The sequence below is a fragment of the Perca fluviatilis genome, chromosome 11 (assembly GCF_010015445.1).
Source record: "Perca fluviatilis chromosome 11, GENO_Pfluv_1.0, whole genome shotgun sequence".
Taxonomy (NCBI): domain Eukaryota; kingdom Metazoa; phylum Chordata; class Actinopteri; order Perciformes; family Percidae; genus Perca; species Perca fluviatilis.
This window is the reverse complement of record NC_053122.1, coordinates 10,674,464-10,695,439: the sequence shown is the minus strand read 5'-3', so window position 1 is coordinate 10,695,439 and position 20,976 is coordinate 10,674,464. Positions and strand designations below refer to the sequence as shown.

Sequence of the window (20,976 nt, the reverse complement as noted above, 5' to 3'; positions counted from 1 at the left end):
ATACAGTATCGATGAAGTCAAATAAGTCACAGCACAGTACGGCAGATTATAACACAGCATGCTGCCAGCAGAGTAAGGCATGATACTCCATAAGGAAAAGACTTCTCTGTAACCTCTTTCATAATGAGGCCGTGAGGTTTTTTCGGCCCTGATGGATCACCCACATGAAAACACATGGTGCGTTTCATTGCCGGACGCCAGTTAATAGAGTGACTTTGGTTTAATGATTACAAACCCATACTGATGCCTGGATGTTTTGTATAACTAGCTGCATATTTGGTAGCTTAGATAATAAAATGGTGGAAAACTTTACATTCTAGTACATAAGACAATAAATACTTCCTATATAAATATAAGATATAAACAGTTCAAGAGGATGAGAGAAGATGCTGCCACCAATTCTGAGGGTGTCACGGAAAATGTAGTCTATATTGACGCTGTTTCATTTCCAGGATTGTTTAGGTTCAATTTGAGTTTTCTGTTGCACGACTAAAACAACTTTTGAACGTACACGTTCCACCAAAACAAGTTCCTTCCCGAGGCTATTTTGCACCGCACTTAGTGCCGCCCAAGACAATTGTGATTGGTTTAAAGAAATGCCAATAAAGCAGAGCACGTTTTTCTCCCATCCTGGAACTAGCCAGCCAAATTGGTGTTTTCCGACATCACACTGTGACACATAGTTAAGGATGAACACTGTACACACCTGGTAGGTCTCATTGTTGGACACCAGTTCAAAGATGGGCGCGGCCTTGGTGATCTGCAGCAGGACAGGCTCGGACTGCTGCCGCCCTTGCACCACCCTCGGGCTCATGTGGCAGAGGTGACAGGAGCGCGGGCACTGGCCCTGGCTGTTGCAGTCCATACGGACACCGGCAGCCATGCGCTTCGCACCCGTGTCCAGCAGACTGGCGATGTACGCGGGGTAGGTCAGCGTCCTCGGCTCCTTGTCGCGCTCCTCGGACTCCTCCGAAGGCGAGTTGCCTGATAGAAGGGAGGAAATTTATTGGTAAGCTCTTTCTCATCATACTTTTTTTTTTTTTTTACATAATTTGCACTTTACACAAAACACACAGCAAATGCAATCAAATGTATTATATGCAAAGATCATGACAATTAAACTATAAAAAAGCATGTGTGAAGATTTATGATTTTGTTACTTCTGCAGGAGAAGGTTGACACATCCAGCCTAACGAGTAATAATTAAAGACAAATGTTATATATATATATATATATATATATATATATATATATATATATATATATATATATATATTGTAAACCAGTAAGATGAAACCAGGGTCTTCTACTCAGTTTTCTTACGGTAACAATAGGTTGCACATAAAATACTTAATTTTAGTCAATGCAGAAATGTATAGTGGAACAATACTTTTTACTCCACAACACATACTGTATACATCAGGCTTAGATGCTAGTCATTCATACTTATCATATGTTTTACACACAAGTGTAAGACAGGTGAACTCCCGCACAGCACTTTATATGAGACAACGTTTTGGTCTGTTGAGTTAGTTTAACTTTTGTATTATGTAAAAATGGGAATCAAACATAAACTGTAATTGTGTGTCTGACAGATTGAGATATCCACTTGCAAGGGGAGCTAGAGAGCAGCGAGAGAGGGAAACATGCTTAATGCAGAACTATTTGGCTTTTTTCAAAGGGGGAATTTTTTCAGATTACCATTTTGAGAGACTGCTTGGCTGTGAGAAAACACGGGCAATTTAAAAGCTCTAGCACCAATTAGGGAATAGGCTTGTTGTGCGAGCTGCCTCTGATGGAATACAACTCAGGGTTATGAGCCACAAGCTCATGGACCAAAATGTGCACAAGAATGAAAGCAAAGAGAAGGCACTTTTTGTAAGAGTATAGTATAAATAATTCCACCGCTTTAATGTTTACTTTTTGTTTCACAACTTCTTTAAAAGTAACCTTTTGCACTTTCCTTTTGTTTTGTATTAAATGTAACAGAATGTGCGTCTATATTTCAGTGCTTTGAGCTGTATGCTTTGTAAGAAGAGGAGTCATCTAAATAAAGGTTATTCTCATAATGTAAGATGGGATAGACTTACAAATCCTCACACTTAATACCTCAAAACAAACATTTGTCATAAACCCACATTCACACCCCCGCCCATCCTTAAAACCAAATACTTTTGAACACAATGTCTTCAGAATATCTCCATGGATTGTCATAATGATTGTATCTGGAAGTGTACATACAATTTTGTGTGTGTGTGTGTGTGTGTGACTTGCCATTAAAAAGAGATAAAAAAAATCTAAGTGCTACAATAAGAATATTCTGTGTTTGCTTTTGGGTGCATGTGTGAGTAATTAATGCCTTGTTGATTATACCTCATCTCCCACACATCACTCAAATTTACACACACACTTTATTTTGCATGAAGCCTAAAGAGTTTCAAAGGTTTTCCAAGTAACAGCATGATTAACTACTGTAGTTAGTCAGTTTAATTCAGCTTAGTAAAAGGTCATAAAATTAATAAGGGATATGGAGATAAATGACCATCAAAATACAAAGCAAAAGAACTCGAAGCCACTATGTGCAGATTTTGTTTGTGGTTATAATATCTTTACCATTGTCCGAAGTTTTTGTCTTTTGCAGAATACATTGTAAATGGAAGCCCATTCATTTTAAGGGCCCTGGGTCAGACCTGCGTGACTTAATATTGGATAAAAACAGGCCCATAAAAACCTCGCAAAAAGAAAGTGAGACCCTGAGCCAAGCACACATTGGCGCTCCCTATAAAGCATCAAAAGATACAAAGGAAATAAATGGTAAATGGACTGCATTTATACAGCGCTTTCCTAGTCCACCGACCACTCAGTGTGCTTTACAACACATGCCAACATTCACCCATTCACACACACATTCATACACTGATGGCAGAGGCTGCCATGCAAGGTGCCAACCTGCTCATCAGGACATTTTGACACCGACTCTGAAGAAGCGGGAGATCGAACCAGGAACCTTCACTCAAAACACAGTAACAAAACAGCAACACAAACCCTGTTTCATATCAGAATGCTACAGAGACAGAGAGAGACCATGGTGCACCTGGGCCCCTTTATATAAATTAGCAATCAGACCACAACCAGAACAGGTGAAAGAAAAAAAAAATCAAAACAAATGTCACATGGGAGCAGTGGGAGAACGTAACAACCCGCAAATATCTAATATGCTAAACAATGAGAAATGACACCCTGGGAAATTTAACAGTCAGCTGTAATGAATAAAAGACTCCTTTGAGACCACAGGCAGCTGCCTCCACATCCATTAATAGACTGGAAACAAAATAAAAAGCTGTATTTGTGTTTGTGAATAGGTATTATCCATGTGCATATGTCTATGTACATCCCACCAAATCTGAATATTTTAGGTATTTTAATATTGTTCATTTGTAATGCCCTTGCTAGTTGTGGGCCTATTTGTATGCATTTGTTTATGTCCTTGACAATGTTAGCATGCAGCTTCGAAGCCCTGTGATTGGGTCACTGAGAAAAATCGACAGATAAGCCTTTACCAATCAGAGGAACGTGTAGGTAAATGAGGTCGGTTGGAGGGGCGAGTCACATCATCTTGACGCCTGGGCGGCATTGGTGTGCGTGTGTGCAAGCATAAAATGTCTGAGAAGCGTGTGTAAGTGGGTGGGTAGAAGTATATTAATGAAAAATAGAAAACACCTAGGAAGAAAGAAAAACTATCTAAAAACCAATTTGTGTGATTGTGTAAGTGCACGGACGCGTGTGCACATTTGCATTCACAGACTGATTCATCTGTACGTTGCCAAGGATGTCAATGTCCTTGCACTCCTGACCGGCCAAACTTTAATCTATCCCTGTCAAACTGGCTCACTTCCCATTAATCAGCTCTCATCATTCTATCTTCACTTGCCACCTCCTGGCAGATGGAAATTAAATGTGGCACTTATATTAGGACAGCTGGGTTACTTTTAGGGCAAAGAAGATTGGCAATGATTAGTTCTGTTTAGTTTTGGTTTAGTTCAGTGTCAGCTGGGACCATGGGGGGAAATTAAAATGAACGAGCAGGCCGGCCTGAAGACACCTGATAATCAAACATACACAATATATAATCAACTAAACCCTCTGTGATTTACTTTAAATTTGAAATGTAGGGGCTATACAAAGTCTATATATTATATATATATATATATATATATATATATATATATATATATATATATATATATATATATATATATATATATATATATATATGTGTCCTCAAATAAATACTGTTATTTCTTTTAGAAGAAATGGCACATTAATTACACACTCTGAATTATTGCTCAATTTAATACACTTAGGGGGTTTGCTGTGAGCTAACAGTAAAGGTAATATTAAAAGGGATAGTTCATATTTTTAAGTTTTTGTTTTTTTTAAGCCTAACCTAGTTTGATAAGCAGGCAGGAGTACCGACACAGGAGCTAAGCAATGTACTGCTGTAGACAAGAGCAACAGCTTAATATATTTCAGCCACCTTAAAAAAAAAAAAAAAAATCAATATCAATTTAAGTGTACTCTATTTATAGAATAATTTTACAGCTTTATCTTGCCATCAGAAAGCCCCGTTTAAATTTACGCAGTGGAACAGAAGCTGTTCTATGCTCTCCTCAAAGCCACCAGACTCCATTGTCAAAAATGGTCATTTTACCTCGCAGAACAGGATCTGCTGGTCTAACCGCTGCCTTGATCAGTTAGTTTGTGGCATTGTGTGACTTTGGCATTTCAAAGGGTTAGGAACTAACAAAACTAACAAACAAACGAGGCTTTTTAAAGACTTTATTCAGCTTAAGAAGTAAGAGAAATTAGTGGGTTCTATACCAATACAAAGACGGCCACCATTTGTAACTTCAAAAGAAAACTGGCACCGTCTGTATTTCATAAAAGCAGGAACACACTCCAAAACAGGATTTTACTATTTCAATGTGACTTGTTAACAGTATCCACTAATAACACACAAGTGTCTACTTCAGTTTTTTATATTTCTCATAAAAGGACACGTCTGTTGTTCTGCACATGACGACTGTTGTTCCCTTTAACATAGAGGGAAAATGGCCCTCCAGAACATTCTGTGAAAAGCCTCTCTGAGAGTCACAAATAAACATCAAGAGCCATGTTGGACTCACCCAACCAGCTCCTCTGGTGGATAGCTGGTTGTGTATCAAACTCCTGGGGTCAGTAACTGCTTAATGATTGTTTATTTCTTGACATGCTGCTTTACTGTTTTATGAATTTCAATTCAAACTGATAAATCTTGTCCGAATTGACGCATAGCATGTGTCCATCACCTGATAAGTGGCCTCAATAAACTGACTTCATGCTCTCCTCTTTCACATAAAGTATCTCAAGATAAAAGAAAATAGCTACTTTAATATGTGACTCACATTAACAGGCAGAAGTAAGCATCTGGCCTTTAAAATCCACATACATATTGTACATAATGTGGTGTTCAGGGACACGGTGCATGATGGTGCAGGATGATATGGTTTCCTGTGTATGGATCTCTCCATGGATTATAAGTACTCGTCTTTCCAAGGTGAAGTATGGGTTTTTGCTGGGAGGTAAAAATTTTATTTTCTCTAATACTCAGTGCTGTTTTTTTATGTCACACAAAACCAACAAGAGAGGAGCATCTTCTTCTTTGAACCTCGCTTAACGTCTTTCTCCCTTTGCCATTCTCAGCTTTTCTTCATCTCTTTTTACAGCATCTCCCTTTCTTCTTTCACTCTCTCTTACCAAGTAAAAAGCACAATCGCACCTATTTTCACAATGCACATACATATGTGGTACAGACGGTGTGAGGGCAGAGAGCTGTAATATAATATTCCCTCTGCATCTTCCTACTAAAGACAAGAACAATCTCCCTTCTCTCACATTTCCTGACACTTTCTTTGCTTTTGCTTTTGCTTTCTCCTTTAACTCTCTTTCACTCACTTTCTCATTTTCCCCCTTTTTTCTTCTGTCAGTCTTTATCTCTCTTAAGGTCTACAACGTGAATTCACACACTTATCTGAGCATCTAAACTGCTGTCAACTTCAACCCATGAACTCAAGCACACACCTGCTTTAAGGCAGACTAATGCATAGCAGTATATCGCTTTGAAGAGAATAAATCACAAAGAAAATACACACACATTTACGCAAGCACACATTCTCAAAGCTCATTAAATGTAATCTGTGCGTGACAGAGTCAGGCGCCACACAAAGGGAAGTGATGACGAGACAAAATACTCAAAAATAACCTCCATATCCTCCTTCTCCTCCGCTTCGTTCTTCCAGAAATACAATTTTGGATCCAGTCTTTGCTGGACTGCACCAAATTTGATCTAAGTTTATTTCTGACGACAAGGGGTTGAGTACCCCTGTGAGCCTGTGTATGTGTGAGCGTGTGATATTGTAAACATATTTCATTTGTTATAGAAGTGCTGAAAGTGATTTCCTGTGCCACATGCAGGCTCATCAGAATACACCCCCCCCCATCTGAGTATCCCCACTAAGGCATGGATAGAAATGGGATTTTAACCCCGACGTTATTCATGTTATAACGTCGACCCTGGAGGTAACAAGTCTCCCCTGGTTTTCTGATCACGGTCGGAAACGAAGCAAGCAGGAAAGGTTTAACACATTGAACATTTTAACAGCTTATTAACGTGCGCTTGTTGCCCCGTGCGCAGATGCGCTCATCTGTTGACATTTCCGAATGCCTTCCTGTGAAAGTGGGCTTTCCACACAAAAACGTAGCCTACGTGTCATTAGTATGAGAACAAAATGAGATTTTACAGTTTTTTCCCAACTGCTTACACACAAAATATTTTCATGTCACACGATTTTTGAAACATCTCACTCAAAGTGCAAAACTACACAGCAAATCTCCAAAACCATAAGCTATTTCTCAGCCTTTCACTCAGCTTTCAATTGCATAAAACACTTTTTTCAAAACATTAAACACAACTCTCTACCTAAGACACAAAACTCTAACAGGAAGTGACTTGCTTTCCTTTTCTAAACACAACCAATCAAAATGCTACACTTATTTACCAGGGCGCGCACACACTCCTCACATTTGAAAACACATTATGGCATAACTGAACACTAACCAATCACTGCTTTAGTATGTGCCTATACAGAGGTCAAAGGTCAGATTACCTGTTTTGAACAATGGATGCCAACAATAGACAGAGAGCAAGGGGAGGAGGAGGGAGAGACAGGACAACAATGAGGACGAGGAGGAGGAGGAGGAGGAGGGAAGAAGAGTAAGAAGGAGAGCCATCTCTGATGAGATCAAGGCCACACTTATTCATCATGTGATCAACCACGGATTGACCAATGAGAGAAGTCCATCTTGAGTAGCTTTACAGTGGCGTCCATACTGCATGCAACTATCTAATGACTTTTGAATTGAATTTTTTTTTGCATACAATCTCTGACACACAAGCACGCACAAACACACACAATACACACACACACACACACAATATTCTTTATTCTAAAAATGATACCTTTGCTTTACATATGTTTGTACTTTTGTTTTCTTGTGTCATGCTACTGTAAACAACACCGTGCTACTCTTACAGACGTAATGTTGTGCCCAATAAGTATTTTCTGTTTTACTGTAACATTACATTGTTTTTTACCGTACACTTTTCAACCACTCTCAGCAGATGACTTTCTCTCTAGAACATTGTAAATGTAGATATAAACCTATGAAAGACAAAAGAGCTTTAGATTTAGAACAACAGTGTGTACATGGTATATCCAAAAATTTACTATTATGAAAAAAGTGTTTGCCATTTGATGCAAATGCTTCATTTTGAGATGAGTTTATGGTATTTTGAATGCAGTGTTTCATTTTGAAGGAGATGTGAGGCATTTAGCATTTTGTGTGTGCAGTTTTGGGAATTGTGTGTAGAGTTTTGAAAAAAGGAGACATAGTTTTGAAAACGTGTGTAAGCAGTTGGAAAAAACTGTAACTGTGTCGGGCTCTGACACAAATTTCGTAATGCCTGTCGGGCTCGGGCCGGGTTCGGTCACGGCTTTGTTGGACGCGGGCCGGGCTCGGACAGAAAAATTCAGCCTGATCTGTACTCTAATCCCCACCCACGACTTGACAGCTACCTTCGCAAAGGTGCACCATATTTGTCTCTCAAGCCAATCACAGTCGACTGGGCTTTTCAGGGGATCTTAAAGAGACAGGCGCTAAAACGGTCTGAGAAAAATAATTACTAATTTGAACATTAAAGCATGTAAACATTATTTACATTACATTATAGTATAAACCTGAAATACAAGTATGAACCTGAATGTGAGCATGATTTGTATCCTTTAAGTCTGAGTCTGACAATATTGTAGGAGTGCAATACTAAATCAGTGGAGTACTTTGCAATAACACTGAAGTGGTGCTGAGGGTTTAAAATGTTTGTCGCAACAGAAGACCTGGACATGGCCTGAAAACCAATCTTTCATACCAGCTGAGACCTAACAGGCATCACTAAACTGTAGACACAGAACAGATGCATGATGGGAAACTCATAGAATGAGCATGTATTAGGGTATATACTAACCTGTGTGTGTGTGTGTGTGTGTGTGTGTGTGTTGGTATGAAGCTGGGGATTTGATGCTGCTTTGACCCATGCTTTACCAAGTGGAATGACTCATCATCTCTATAGTACACAACAGATGGCGCTCAGAGCTGTTCAGATTCCTATAACACCTCTCCATGTACCCCTGCCTCCCACACTCCCCAGTGAGAGGTGACTCCTGTTCATCCGCTACCAGCTGACTCAGGTCGGTCCTCCTGTTTACATAAATGAAGTATACGTTTGAGTCTATACATGTTTATGGGTACGAGCCAGAAGAGAAGAAAGGGAGACACGGGGAAAGAAAGATCTATTTAAGCATGTTGTAATATATGACAGCGTTTTGGAGTGAGAGCTTTCATTTCCTGTTTATTGCGAGCCCGCGGATCCTGCCCATTATGTCGGCTTTCATCAGACTTCTTTGTGAAACGATGACTGATTAAATCATCATCGATCTTTGTGATCAAAGGGCTATGACTTCAGCCTCTGACACAATCAGCCTTGTTTTTAACTGAGGCTTTTAAACCTAATGCCCGACTCTGTGCTCCTGCATGAAGCCAGCTCTCCTCCATCCTGTGTAGAATACCATTTACTATGACTCCACTGACTTCAGTAATGACTCTTTTAGCCACTAGATGATGCTAGTGGATCACTGATATGGCATCGAATTTTGGAAAGAGGAGTTATCGATGTACATGCTCCACTGTTCAGCAGACAAAAGCAGGGCAAATCCTACCTAACCTTTTAAATGTGCTTGGCCAAGATGACTATTATATGGTTATGGAACGTAAACATGAGCTCCTGCTGATCTGAGAATGTCGGAAATCAAAGCAGGCAGTAGCTTAGTAAATGGAAAAGCAGTGAGATGGAAAACTGCATTAAAAAGGGGGAGTTTTGGTGGGATCACGCTTATTGTATTCATTAGGAGAAAAATGATAAACAGAATTAGAAGGCAGCAAAGAGGAAACTGAACGAGACGCAGATAAACAAATACTCTGCGTATGCTGTGTGTCTGTCTGTGTGATACATTCTAAACTCCAAACCTGTGAAATGGAATACATCAGAGTGCTTAAACAAACCTGTGTGACATGCAAATCTTCTGAGATGTGTTGTGCAGTTTTGCTCCACGTGTGCACATGTGCGTGCGTGTTTGAAGCGGCACCTTCCCAGGCAGCCACATGCAGCCTGATAATTCACGGCGGCGGGGGGACGCTCTGTCTGCATCCAGCTAAAGCAAATTGCCCACAAAAAGTGTGCATCTTTCATTCGGCTGCAAAGCCACGCTGAGATTCGGTGTGATTGCTTCTGCGCGGAGGGTGTGAGCGCAAAAAGGTGAGGCAAAGGAAAGACGTGCGATTGTGTGTGTGAAAAAGAGGGAGGGGCAGGAGCAGAGCGAGAATGTGTATGTTGTTGTGTAAGTGCGAAAAAGTGATGACTGACAGAGAGAAACGTGTGGGTAGTGTGGCAGGATATGCATTGGCATGTGTACGCTCTGCAGTGCAACAACACTTGATGTGAATCTATGTCAGCAGCACAAAGACCCACTTCAACAAGACAATCAGCACCGACTCAAACTCCCAGGAAGCTGAAAACAAATTATATATATATATATATATATATATATATATATATGAACTACTGCTAACTGGCTGACTTGCACCTCAACGAGAGAGCCAAACACATTTCCCTATCGTATTAATTTACAAATCGCTAATTTACTGTTGGAACAGCTAATTAACCTGGGGATTTATCACTAACCTCCCATTAAGGACTCAGTAATAGGGAAATAATGAAGCTGAGGAAACAGATTTTAGTAATTTGCTTGATACTTTACTGGTAATCACTAATCTTTTTACTGGTGAGGAATGGCTACTTTGCATCAAATGGCAGTTATAACAAGTCAGCAGTCAACAAATACTTTATTACGACAAAAAAAAATACTGTCAGAAGACATGTATGCAGTTGTCTGTGCTATTTATCTTTTAGAATGAATAAAATATATCAGAAAAAAAGAATAAAGTAGGCAGGCATATTTGAATGTTTAGACAAGTAAAGGAATTACTCAACTACAGGGCATGTACACTATTCCTTGTTTAGCTGCTGGGTGTTTTCAATAGTTTTCAAAAGGATGCACTGCAGTCGGGAGAGGCTTTATGTGTGAATGGTGCTGACTGATGCATCCCACACCATCAGGAGGTCCAGTGTGTTTGCTGCAGGCCAGATATGCTAAGTGATCTTCTGAGCTGGTAGTGCAACGCTCAAGGTAAAAAAATTATTCGGTTGGCACTGGTTTACGTTGCACACACAAATAAAATCACCCATAAAATCTGATTGTAAAGGCCTCTCAAAACAATTTCTCAATCAGCTTTTGACTTGGCTCAATGGGATCTTATATGAACATGTACTTATCTGCCAAAAATAGAAATAATAATACAATAAAAATAAAAATATCCCTGTTTGTGTTTCTGCCTGGGCACTTGTCACTGATTTGAAGTGAACGTAGCTCAGTTTAACTGAGTTGGAAAAAAGGTGATGTCATGTAATATGAGGTAACAGTTGTGGGGTTGTTTGCCTATGTTGCCAGGCCACTTTCAATCAAATCTGATTAAACTATGGAGCATCCTGTTGGCCTAGTGGTTGGAGGCCTACTATTGACTTACATGTACAGTGAACGGCAGTGTCCCTGGTTTGTTTCCACCGGGGTTACTTTGTTGCATGTCTTACCCCTTTGCACTGTCTGCATCTACAGGGTCACTGTCTCATGAAAGCAAAATGTCAACAAATAAACACAAACATATCTTATCAAATTACAGCCACACAGTATTCATGAAGCAGATTAGCGGAGTGCTTTTTGTTTTTCTGAACTTTTAGTGTCGCTCATTTGAATCATGAATTATGTAATATTATAGAGAAATACTTAAGATTCGAAACCACATTTTCAGGGGCTTTAAATCTGAATCTTAAAAGAAGGGATCATTTAAAAGATACATTTATGTTTTTTAATCTGGTCTGCTTTACTATTTGTCCCCTCCGCATATTTCACCCTCACAGCTGTAGAAACTTGGTTGCTCTAATTACAGTTTCCTGTATGAGAGCTCTGGAGCCACGGATCTGGCATCTGAGTACAGAAAAAAAACGTAAAATGTATTTGTGATTATGGCATCATAGGAAAAGTGGTGCCCTATTTTCTAAGTGATGTTGACTTTTAGTACATTGTATCGCTGTCTGGCAATGACACATTTCCACCCACCTGCTTTTATGACTATTTTAATACTATGTACAAAAATAGAAATACCAAGATTTTAAGAAAAAAAATATCACAAATACCAAATTTCTTTTCTTAGCTTAGGTGGAAAAGTTGGCATATTAATAAAAGGAAGGTATGATTAAGGCTGATGGAAAGGATTTATAAATGTGTGGGTGAGATAAAGGTGAGATTTCAAGACCCATTTTGGCATGCATGATTCTGTATCGCAGAAGAAAAAAAACTTCTTATTCAGGCATGGATCAACGGATAAAGAAGATTAAAAATATCTGGTCTTACTTTATAGCCAGGAAACTTCACAACCTAAAGTTCTCTTAAAGTTCAACATTGTTTTAATGCAACGATACATCTGTAGCATTACCCTGCAACCCTACATTTTCTTTTACCTTTGCAGGCTTTCACAACCCTTCAATGTGCTTTATCCAACTTCATCCAACCAACCAACGTAACTAGCCACTCAAAAACACAGAGAAGTTTACTAGAGCAGCATCAGCCATCAAGGCTCCTGAAGCCCTTGACGGGAGCTTTATGTTTAAAGCAGTATGTGGAACATGGCACGCTGGGAGCAGCCGCTGTTTGTCCAAGTGCTGATTAGTGCTGCTGACCGCAGCCTGACAGGCCCATTAGTGACATCTCCTTCATGGATGCTGAAGGGCCCAGTAATGTTGTCCATCTGTGAGTGTTTTTCTCTACATGTTCTCTGTACATGTTCATCAGCTTCACCTTCGTAACCTTTCTAAGGTCTCCTCATTCTTCTTTATTCATGATGTCTTTATATTTTTCCCTACAACTGACAACCTGGGCTATCTATGAGACACTTTAATAAGGCATCTGGGGTGTTACACTATCCACTAACCTGTTCCCATTGGTTTTCACTGAAGTTGGCATTAGCATCAGGCTTCTTGAGCTATTAATGGCATTCCTAGCAGCCTGGAATTGTCAGTGGCAATAATAATTTGTTAAAAATGGTCAAAGCACCAAGCTAAATACATCATTACCTGGAGAAACCATTTCGTTCATATCCTACTATTTTGCAGCAGCAAGTACGTTTTCATGGAAAAGTAATATGTTTTTAAACAACATAATGAGGAAACCGTAATGAATGTACAAGTCATTTCAATCCTTAAACCTCTCCATCTTAAAGTATATCCATTTTTGTAGATGCAACGGTTGTTGTTATACTAACGCCATTCTTCACGTGTGTTGCATTCAATTATGAATAGTACAATAGTCCCGTTATGACGTCTCACTGACGCTGGCACCTCACAAAACGTTGATAGTACGCATATCTACATAACGTTGACTGACCTCGTTTCCTTTTGGTTTCCCAAAATATCCACTCCTGAAATACAATATCCGCTTATAGCATGATTAATATTTTTATTGTGACACTCCACTTGGTGAAGTTTAGGGATGGATCGTGGTCTCGGATGAATATTAAAAAAGTCAACTTGAAGCCTGAGACAGGACATGTTTACTTGATTAACATTTAACAGAAAGCCACTGTCGCTATAATTTGGAAATCTGGAGCCACAAAGCCAGAAACTGTGGACCCATAAGCAAAACAGCTACCTTGCACCTAATAGAGCAAATACAATCTGTATTGTAAGCCAGAATCCACCATACTGCGGGGATGCAAATGTAACCACTGTCAGAGGTGTTTCATTTCTACCTCTGGTTTATCTGTCTTTGTCTCTAGTTCCTTTCTTTCTATCCACCTCATCTGCTGTTCAACCTGGGTTTGTTGGGTGTCTCGGCCAAGAGCGATTTATCATTTTATCCTGCTGCATGCTTCTTTTCTCTCACAGATCTGTGAAATGTTGCAGGGTATATTGCAGACCGGTGTGAGATCGCCTGCTACTAAAGACCAGAGTAATGGAGTGTAGCAAAACGTTTCATAGCTGCTAGTGGTTTCCAGTCTCTTTGGGTTGTATCGCTGTATGGGAGGAGCTGTAAGAGGCTTTTAATGAACCTCGAATCCAGGAGAGAGACAACTGAATAGGGTGTAATGATTTTAGAAACTGCAGGTGGCTGAGAAATAACATGAAGAATGACTAGAAAAGGCCAGGTTTACATCAGTGAAATAGCGCTGCCTGAGACCTTACAGGCCTGAATATCTGTCACCGACTACAAAACAACTCCTCTTGACTGATGACCTTTTTCTTGCTCTCATTCACAGGACTTCAGACTTTGTCGAACAAATTTTAATTTCATGTTCTTTTTTACTGAATTCATAAACACTCAACTAAAGGATTATTAGGACACCATACTAATACCGTGTTTGACCCTATCCTCTCAATATGGGCCAACATTTCTAAAGAATGCTTCCAGCACCTTGTTGAATCAATGACACAAAGAATTACAGCAGTTCTGAAGGCAAAAGGGATCCCCCACACCATTACACCACCTGCCCAGTGGTAACAAGGCATGACAGATCCATGTTATCATTCTGTTTACGCCAAATTCTGACTCTACCATCTGAATGTCTCAACAGAAATCGAGACTCATCAGACCAGGCAACATCAACTGTCCAATTTTGGTGAGCTTGTGCAAATTGTAGCCTCATTTTGCTATTTTTAGTGGAGATGAGTGGTACCCGGTGGGGTCTTCTGCTGGTGTAGCCCATCAGCCTCAAGGTTGTGTGTTGTGGCTTCACAAATGCTTTGCTGCATACCTCGGTTGTAACGAGTGGTTATTTGAGTCAAAGTTGATCTTCTGTCAGCTTGACTCACTTCGGCAGATTCTCCTCTAACCTCTAGCATCAACAAGGCCCAAGACAAGACAATTTTCACCCCCCAGGACTGCCGCATACTGGATTTCTTTCCTTTTTCAGACCATTCTTCGTAAAGATTCTTTGTGAAATGGTTGTGCGTGAAAATCCCAGTAACTGAGCAGATTGTGAAATACTCAGACCAGCCCGTCTGGCACCAACAACCATGCCACGCTCAAAGTTCCTTAGATCACCTTTCTTTCCCATTCTGACTTTCAGTTTGGAGTTCAGGAGATTGTCAAGACCTGGACGACACCCCTAAATGCATTGAAGCAGCTGCCGTGTGATTGGTTGATTAGATAATTGCATTAAGGAGAAATTTAACAGGTGTTCCTAATAATCCTTTAGGTGAGTGTATATTTTACATTCTACTGTATTTAGAGAGAACATGCCTTTTTTAGCTTGCAGTGTTATTTTGTTTTCTTTTATTCCAGGGTTTTTATTTTGATATTTTATTGTAGTTGGCCATTCAATTTTCATTTCTCCCTTAAAAAAAAGTCAGGCAGAAAAGCCCAATGTAAATTAAAAGGATATTTACTATTGGTTTCATGTATACCATGAAGAGTATACATTTCCTATAATATGAAAATACATTTTCACATTTCAGTATCAGATCAGTTGGGTTTAGCAAAAGGTTGTGGGTGGGGTTACAAAATGAACGTTTCTATGACACGCGGGACATGAACCCCAGTCTCCCCAACCACCCTCCCCAAGCGGAATTTCGGGCTTTCATATTACTTGCTGCCATTGTCGCTCTTAATACTACGTCATCTTAAAGCGCCGCCGAGCTACTTCCCTGCCCAGTGAGTTTCATACATACGCTGAGGAGTGCTTATGGCGTCGTAACTAACGCTGAGAGACAGTGACCATGTGTCCGTATTTTACTGTTTTGCATTAAAAACATGAGATCTTCAACTTTTCGAATCTGTAAACCAATTGTATGTTCAAAACTATCCAAACTGTCCAAACTATATATTATTCCGAAGCATTTTAACAATAAAGTCGTACATATATAAACTTTGTAAAAATAAGAGCAAGTTGTGATCAAAAGGGGGTTCCGGGATCACTTTCTCCATAATCTACTATGACATGCCTGATATCACTGGACACTAGAAAGTCCGAGCTTTTTAAAGACACATCAACGCACCTCAAACTTCACATTTTACAGTCACACTTACACTTTACAGATATCAATCTATGTTTCTGTCAAAAATATTTCACCAAGGGTTATGCTACTTCCACCAAAAATGGCAGATTTAGTTACTTACATGCCTGCTGCAATTGTAAATAACTTGAGAAAAATTGTGGTGATATTGCCTTTGAAATTTAGAATTTATAATAGATGAGGATACACATTTTTTTTTTTTTCTTCATTTCATCTCCATTTACTCTGGAATGGTAATATAGATTTACTTACAATGGATTCATATTCCTTATCTTCATATTATATGAGAGCATGCATATAGGCCCTATGGTTGAGGAGCTATTCCTAAATCATTTTGAGTCTGTTATTTCAGGCATTTTTTTCCGTGTGATAGGTTGCAAGTATTAGTGTGACATACAGTGAAGGGAAAAATACATTAACAGTACAACCTAAAAACCTTACAATACTAAATAGGAATAATTATAAAGTCAAACACAGCCATGCCACAAGAAAGTTTTTTTTGTATTAAAGTGCTCATATTATGCTTATACAGATTTTCATTACCTCCCACTTATCGTTAACAAAAGCAGAGCACATGAAAGGTCACAGAGCTATTGTGAAAATTGCTGCTGAAATGGTGTTTAAGGCGATGTGACAGGGCCACAATACATTAAACTCAAATAGCTTCTAAATAAATACAACATTCAGATGTATGAAAAACATCTAGTGCCATTATGTCACACATACAGTATATGCAGATCTGATTTTATGCAGCAGTGCACCAAAAGTAGAAAGAAGAAAAGGAACTAACAGGTAACAAAATCTCCTTTGTAGAAAGGCCCAAGCTTTTTGACACTGACTACATCTGATGAGCACAAATAAAGAAATCAGCATATATTTCTTAGTAATATATCACCATGTGAGGAAAAAAAAACAAGGCATTTGCATTATTGGAGAGCCCATTTCAAACCTTGCTGTCAGCAGGTCTGTATTTCACTTAAGTCTCCAGTCTGCATTCACAAACACTGTGAACACTTTCTTATCAAACAGATCCAAAATGTTATATCCTCTCACTTTACAAAACCACACTAGGTACACCAGACAGCACTGTGGAGAATCGGAGGATGGTGAAACAGAGCACTACAGAGAAGGCATTTAAAAAGTGTAATTTTCATAATTGCGAAATTTATGATGGTCACCTAATAGAGGTGGCTGATCTTTCCAGATTCTCTTAAAGGGATAATTTCCCTTCTACATGTGTAGAGGAGTAGAGACTGAGTCATAAAGTGACAAGAGAAAGATAAGAGAAAGAGAATAAACTTGAGAGCCAAAGCAGCTTCTGTGGAAAAGAAGATAATGATGACATAAAAAGGATTAAAACTTAAGGAAGAAGTGAAATAAACTATATGGACAGGCAAGTTCACAAAGGTGTCAAAATAATATTTAGTCTTTAGTGTAAATAGCTGAAAATATTCTAAATATAGCATACATTTAAACAGATATTGATTTTTCTAGGTGGCTAAAACAGGTTTTGCTGTGTCAACAGCATTACATTGCCCATGTTACACCCTCTCATGAAAGTTCCATGAAAATCAGGCCAGCAGTATTTCTGTCATCCTGCTGACAGACAGACAGACAGACATATAGGTGAATCTACAGTTATTTATTTGGTGATTTAAGGGTGAGATGAGTGATTTTTTTTTTTTCAAAAAACCTTTGACAAAAATGTAGCGTCAGTCTTTTATGATTAGTAGTTTTAGTCTAATGTTCACTGCGTCAACAGCTTTCCACTTTGCATGAAAGTGCCAGGCAATGTGCTTGTGGAGGTGATCTGTCAACACTGAATAACTACGCTGCAGCTGCTGATAGAAATGTCTCTCCCACTCATCAACTATTCACAGAAATAATTTGACTGTCAAAATAAGTACAACTTCTTCTCTTAAGCAAAAAAAAAAAAAGCCCATAGCAGTGACAACTTATTTATGTCAATGACAGTTTATAGAAAAGCAGATTAGTCTGATGCAACTCTTGTTTGATTTGGTAAAAAAATAAAAATAAATCCCATTCCCTTGCTATTCAAATACAACTTGATGGCTATCACTTTGGACATGCTTACTACAGGGACTGCTCCAGAAATGACTGTCCATCAGGCTTGTTCATGTGCCTTCTGGAGTTTCCACTTGCATGGTACACACACACACACACACACAAGAAAAAAAATTCACCAATGAAAGGTGAGGACCATAAAGGTCGGCTACGCCATGAGGGGATTTCTTTTTTTTTCACACCGATAAAGATCAATTTGAGCGTCTGAGGCTGTTGGTAATAAGATATAAGATGGTTGTAGGGGGACTTGTCTGCCAAAAATCTATAGCAGGTGCCATCAATTTACCCTGCCAACTGGGACTTACAGTGAAGACTCGACAGCGGCAGCACACACACACACACACACACACACACACACACACACACACAAAATAATAAAATGGTTTACACCTGGTTCTAGTTCCTCTGGGATCTGCCAGTGTGGAGCTATGTGTTGGGATATTTTTTATTTGAAACTTTTTCTTTCATTTTTTTTTAATCATGTATATATTTATTCTCTCACTGTTATTCTGCTGTGGGTGACCATGCAGGTGCATTTGGGGCTAGGCCCTTATCTCTCCAAATGAGAGTGGCAGCTGGCATTTTCTTCACACGAAGATTACAGAGAGGGCGAAGGGAGGGAAAGTTTTCTTCGCACTACTTTTATCGGACACGGCGCTGACCTTCACGGTGGGCCTGACACCGCTCCAACCACTAAACTCTCGCCTCATCCAAACAAGCTAAGAGAGAAATTGAAAAATGGAGGATAAAAGTTCTGTGAAAGGCATCTGAGACTTTTGCCCTTTGGCGCAATCTTTAACCCTCATATTATGTTAAGGGTCAATTTGACCCATTTGCGTTTTTGTGTTGACCAAAATACTGGTTAACCTATCTTTTTCTTCATGAAATTGTATGACATTTCCTCATTTAGGGTCATGAACTTGTTCATAAAATCTGGACACACTGATGTGTAGTGGAATGTCTGTTCAGAGTTTGTATACAAAGATGATGTTGCGGGTCATTTTGACCCAGAGACTTTCAACACCCATTTAGGGGTGTGTGTGTGTGTGTGTGTGTGTGTGTGTGTGTGTATGTGTGTGTGTGTGTTTGTGTGTGTGTGTGTGTGTGTGTGTGGAAGTGCGATGCTATTGACGATCCGGATTGTGAATTTTTCTATGAGGATAGTTCAGGGGACCAGTCTGGTGTAGTATACAGTAGCTGAAAACAATGGGCAGCAATCATCCTCAACATGGACAGCTAAAGATGCTAACATAAAATGGTCAACATCACCACACTGACGCCAAGGCAGACTGTCATCAAGATGACTCCAAGCCCCACAAGATTTTCTGCCACACTAGTTGATGATATTCAATCACTATTTCATCTCTTCATATCCCAACCAATAGATAGGATCATAGTGGACATGACCAACTTGCAGGGGAGGTGTGTATTTCAAAAGAAATGAAATGGAAGTCACTGGATCAGATTGACTTGCATGCATACATTGAAATCCTAGTCCTGCTACGTCCGCAGCATCCACCCATGCTCTGCAGTGCCATGTTACATCCCGCAACACCCTGCTGTGATGTTCACGCTCACGAGTAGTCAGGATCCGGTATTGGAGACTGCACTACTCAGTAGCGACACAATGTGCCCTGCTGTTCACTGTTCCATTATCTCTAATGTGACTTTTATTTACCACTGTTCATCACACCCCCAACCGGCCCCGTCAGACACCGCCTACCAAGAGTCTGGGTCTGCCGAGGTTTCTTCCTAAAAGGGAGTTTCTCGTCGCCACTGTCGCAACAGCCACTGATAATGCTTGCTCTTGGGGGAATTACTGTAATTGTTTGGGTTTTGGAATTTATAGAGTGTGGTCTAGACCTACTCTATCTGTAAAGTGTCTCAAGATAACTCTTGTTATGATTTGATACTATAAATAAAATAAAATAAAATTGAATAGTATTAGCTGGAGTGTACAAGTCAAAGGGAGAAGCAACTGCCAATCTGTGGAATGACGAGAGTGGAAGGCCAATATTTCTAGCAACAATGTCTTTGGAGTCAATTCATACGAAAGCTTGGGTGTTCCGCAACACCAGAGCTGGTCGAGTGAAAGAGACAAACTAGCTGAGATCAGAGATGTATGGGATGAATGGGTCAAAATTGTACCTGTCTTGTACAATCCTGGTCCCCATGTCACTGTAGATGAACACCTTGTTCCATTCAGGGGGCGCTGTCCCTTCTGACAGTACATGCCCAACAAGCCTGCCAAGTATGACATCAAAATATGGGCATCCTAGGATGCCAAATCTAGCTACTATGCATGGAATATGCAAGTGTATACCGGAAATATTTTCACTAAATAATTGGTAAAAACAGTTTTGGGGGAAAAAATGTTTGTGATGAGGAAAAAAAGTTTGTTTTGAGTGTATTTACACTGTACGGGTCATTTTGACCCGTAACATCATCAATGTCATTTTTTTTCAACATAATACGAGGGTTAACAAAATCATCCGCATATCAAACCCTGTTAATCTCAGACAGAGCCAGCACAAATGTCAGACAATTGGAAAAACTGTATTTCAGAGTAATTGAGATAATCTTATATTTAGATTTAAAATCAGACTTGTCACAATCAGCAATTGAATCATTTTTGGGGCATTGTTTAGCTATACAAGGGAAATGCCTGTTACAGTACATATCATGCAGTGTTTATTTTAAGCTCGGAAGTTTCAAGAAGACACAAACATCTTATTTCAAGTTGTAGTTTTTGGCTTGCATCAAGGCATTCTATTCTCAGCTTGTTCTTGGGACAACATTTCTAATTTCAGTTAAAATCTTTTGTTTCCTATTAGTTCATCTTTTCAGCCTGTCACATTCCATTGATAAGTAGTGCTACAGATTGTTTACATCTCATTCAGTAATACAACTGACAAAAGTATAGTCTCAGAATCCTCATTAGACCTAACATCATTAGGCCGGCTACACGCAGGCTGCGTGGTGTGAGCGTGTCAGCTGCGTGGCATGCTCCCATGTTAACAGGTTAGAGCTTGCACGCTGCCTGCGTGTCACTTGAT

At 39.5% G+C, this 20,976-nt stretch overlaps 1 protein-coding gene across 4 annotated transcripts in view; it reads right to left on the bottom strand.

The window, feature by feature from the left end:
• The window catches only part of astn1 (astrotactin 1), a 566,677-nt gene that overhangs the window by 169,943 nt on the left and 375,758 nt on the right, over window positions 1-20,976 (bottom strand). For all 4 annotated transcript variants that reach the window (XM_039816837.1, XM_039816835.1, XM_039816836.1 and 1 more), the window contains one exon: window positions 707-984. In XM_039816837.1, the coding sequence (XP_039672771.1) occupies window positions 707-984 (278 nt within the window). The remainder of the gene's footprint in view (window positions 1-706; window positions 985-20,976) is intronic.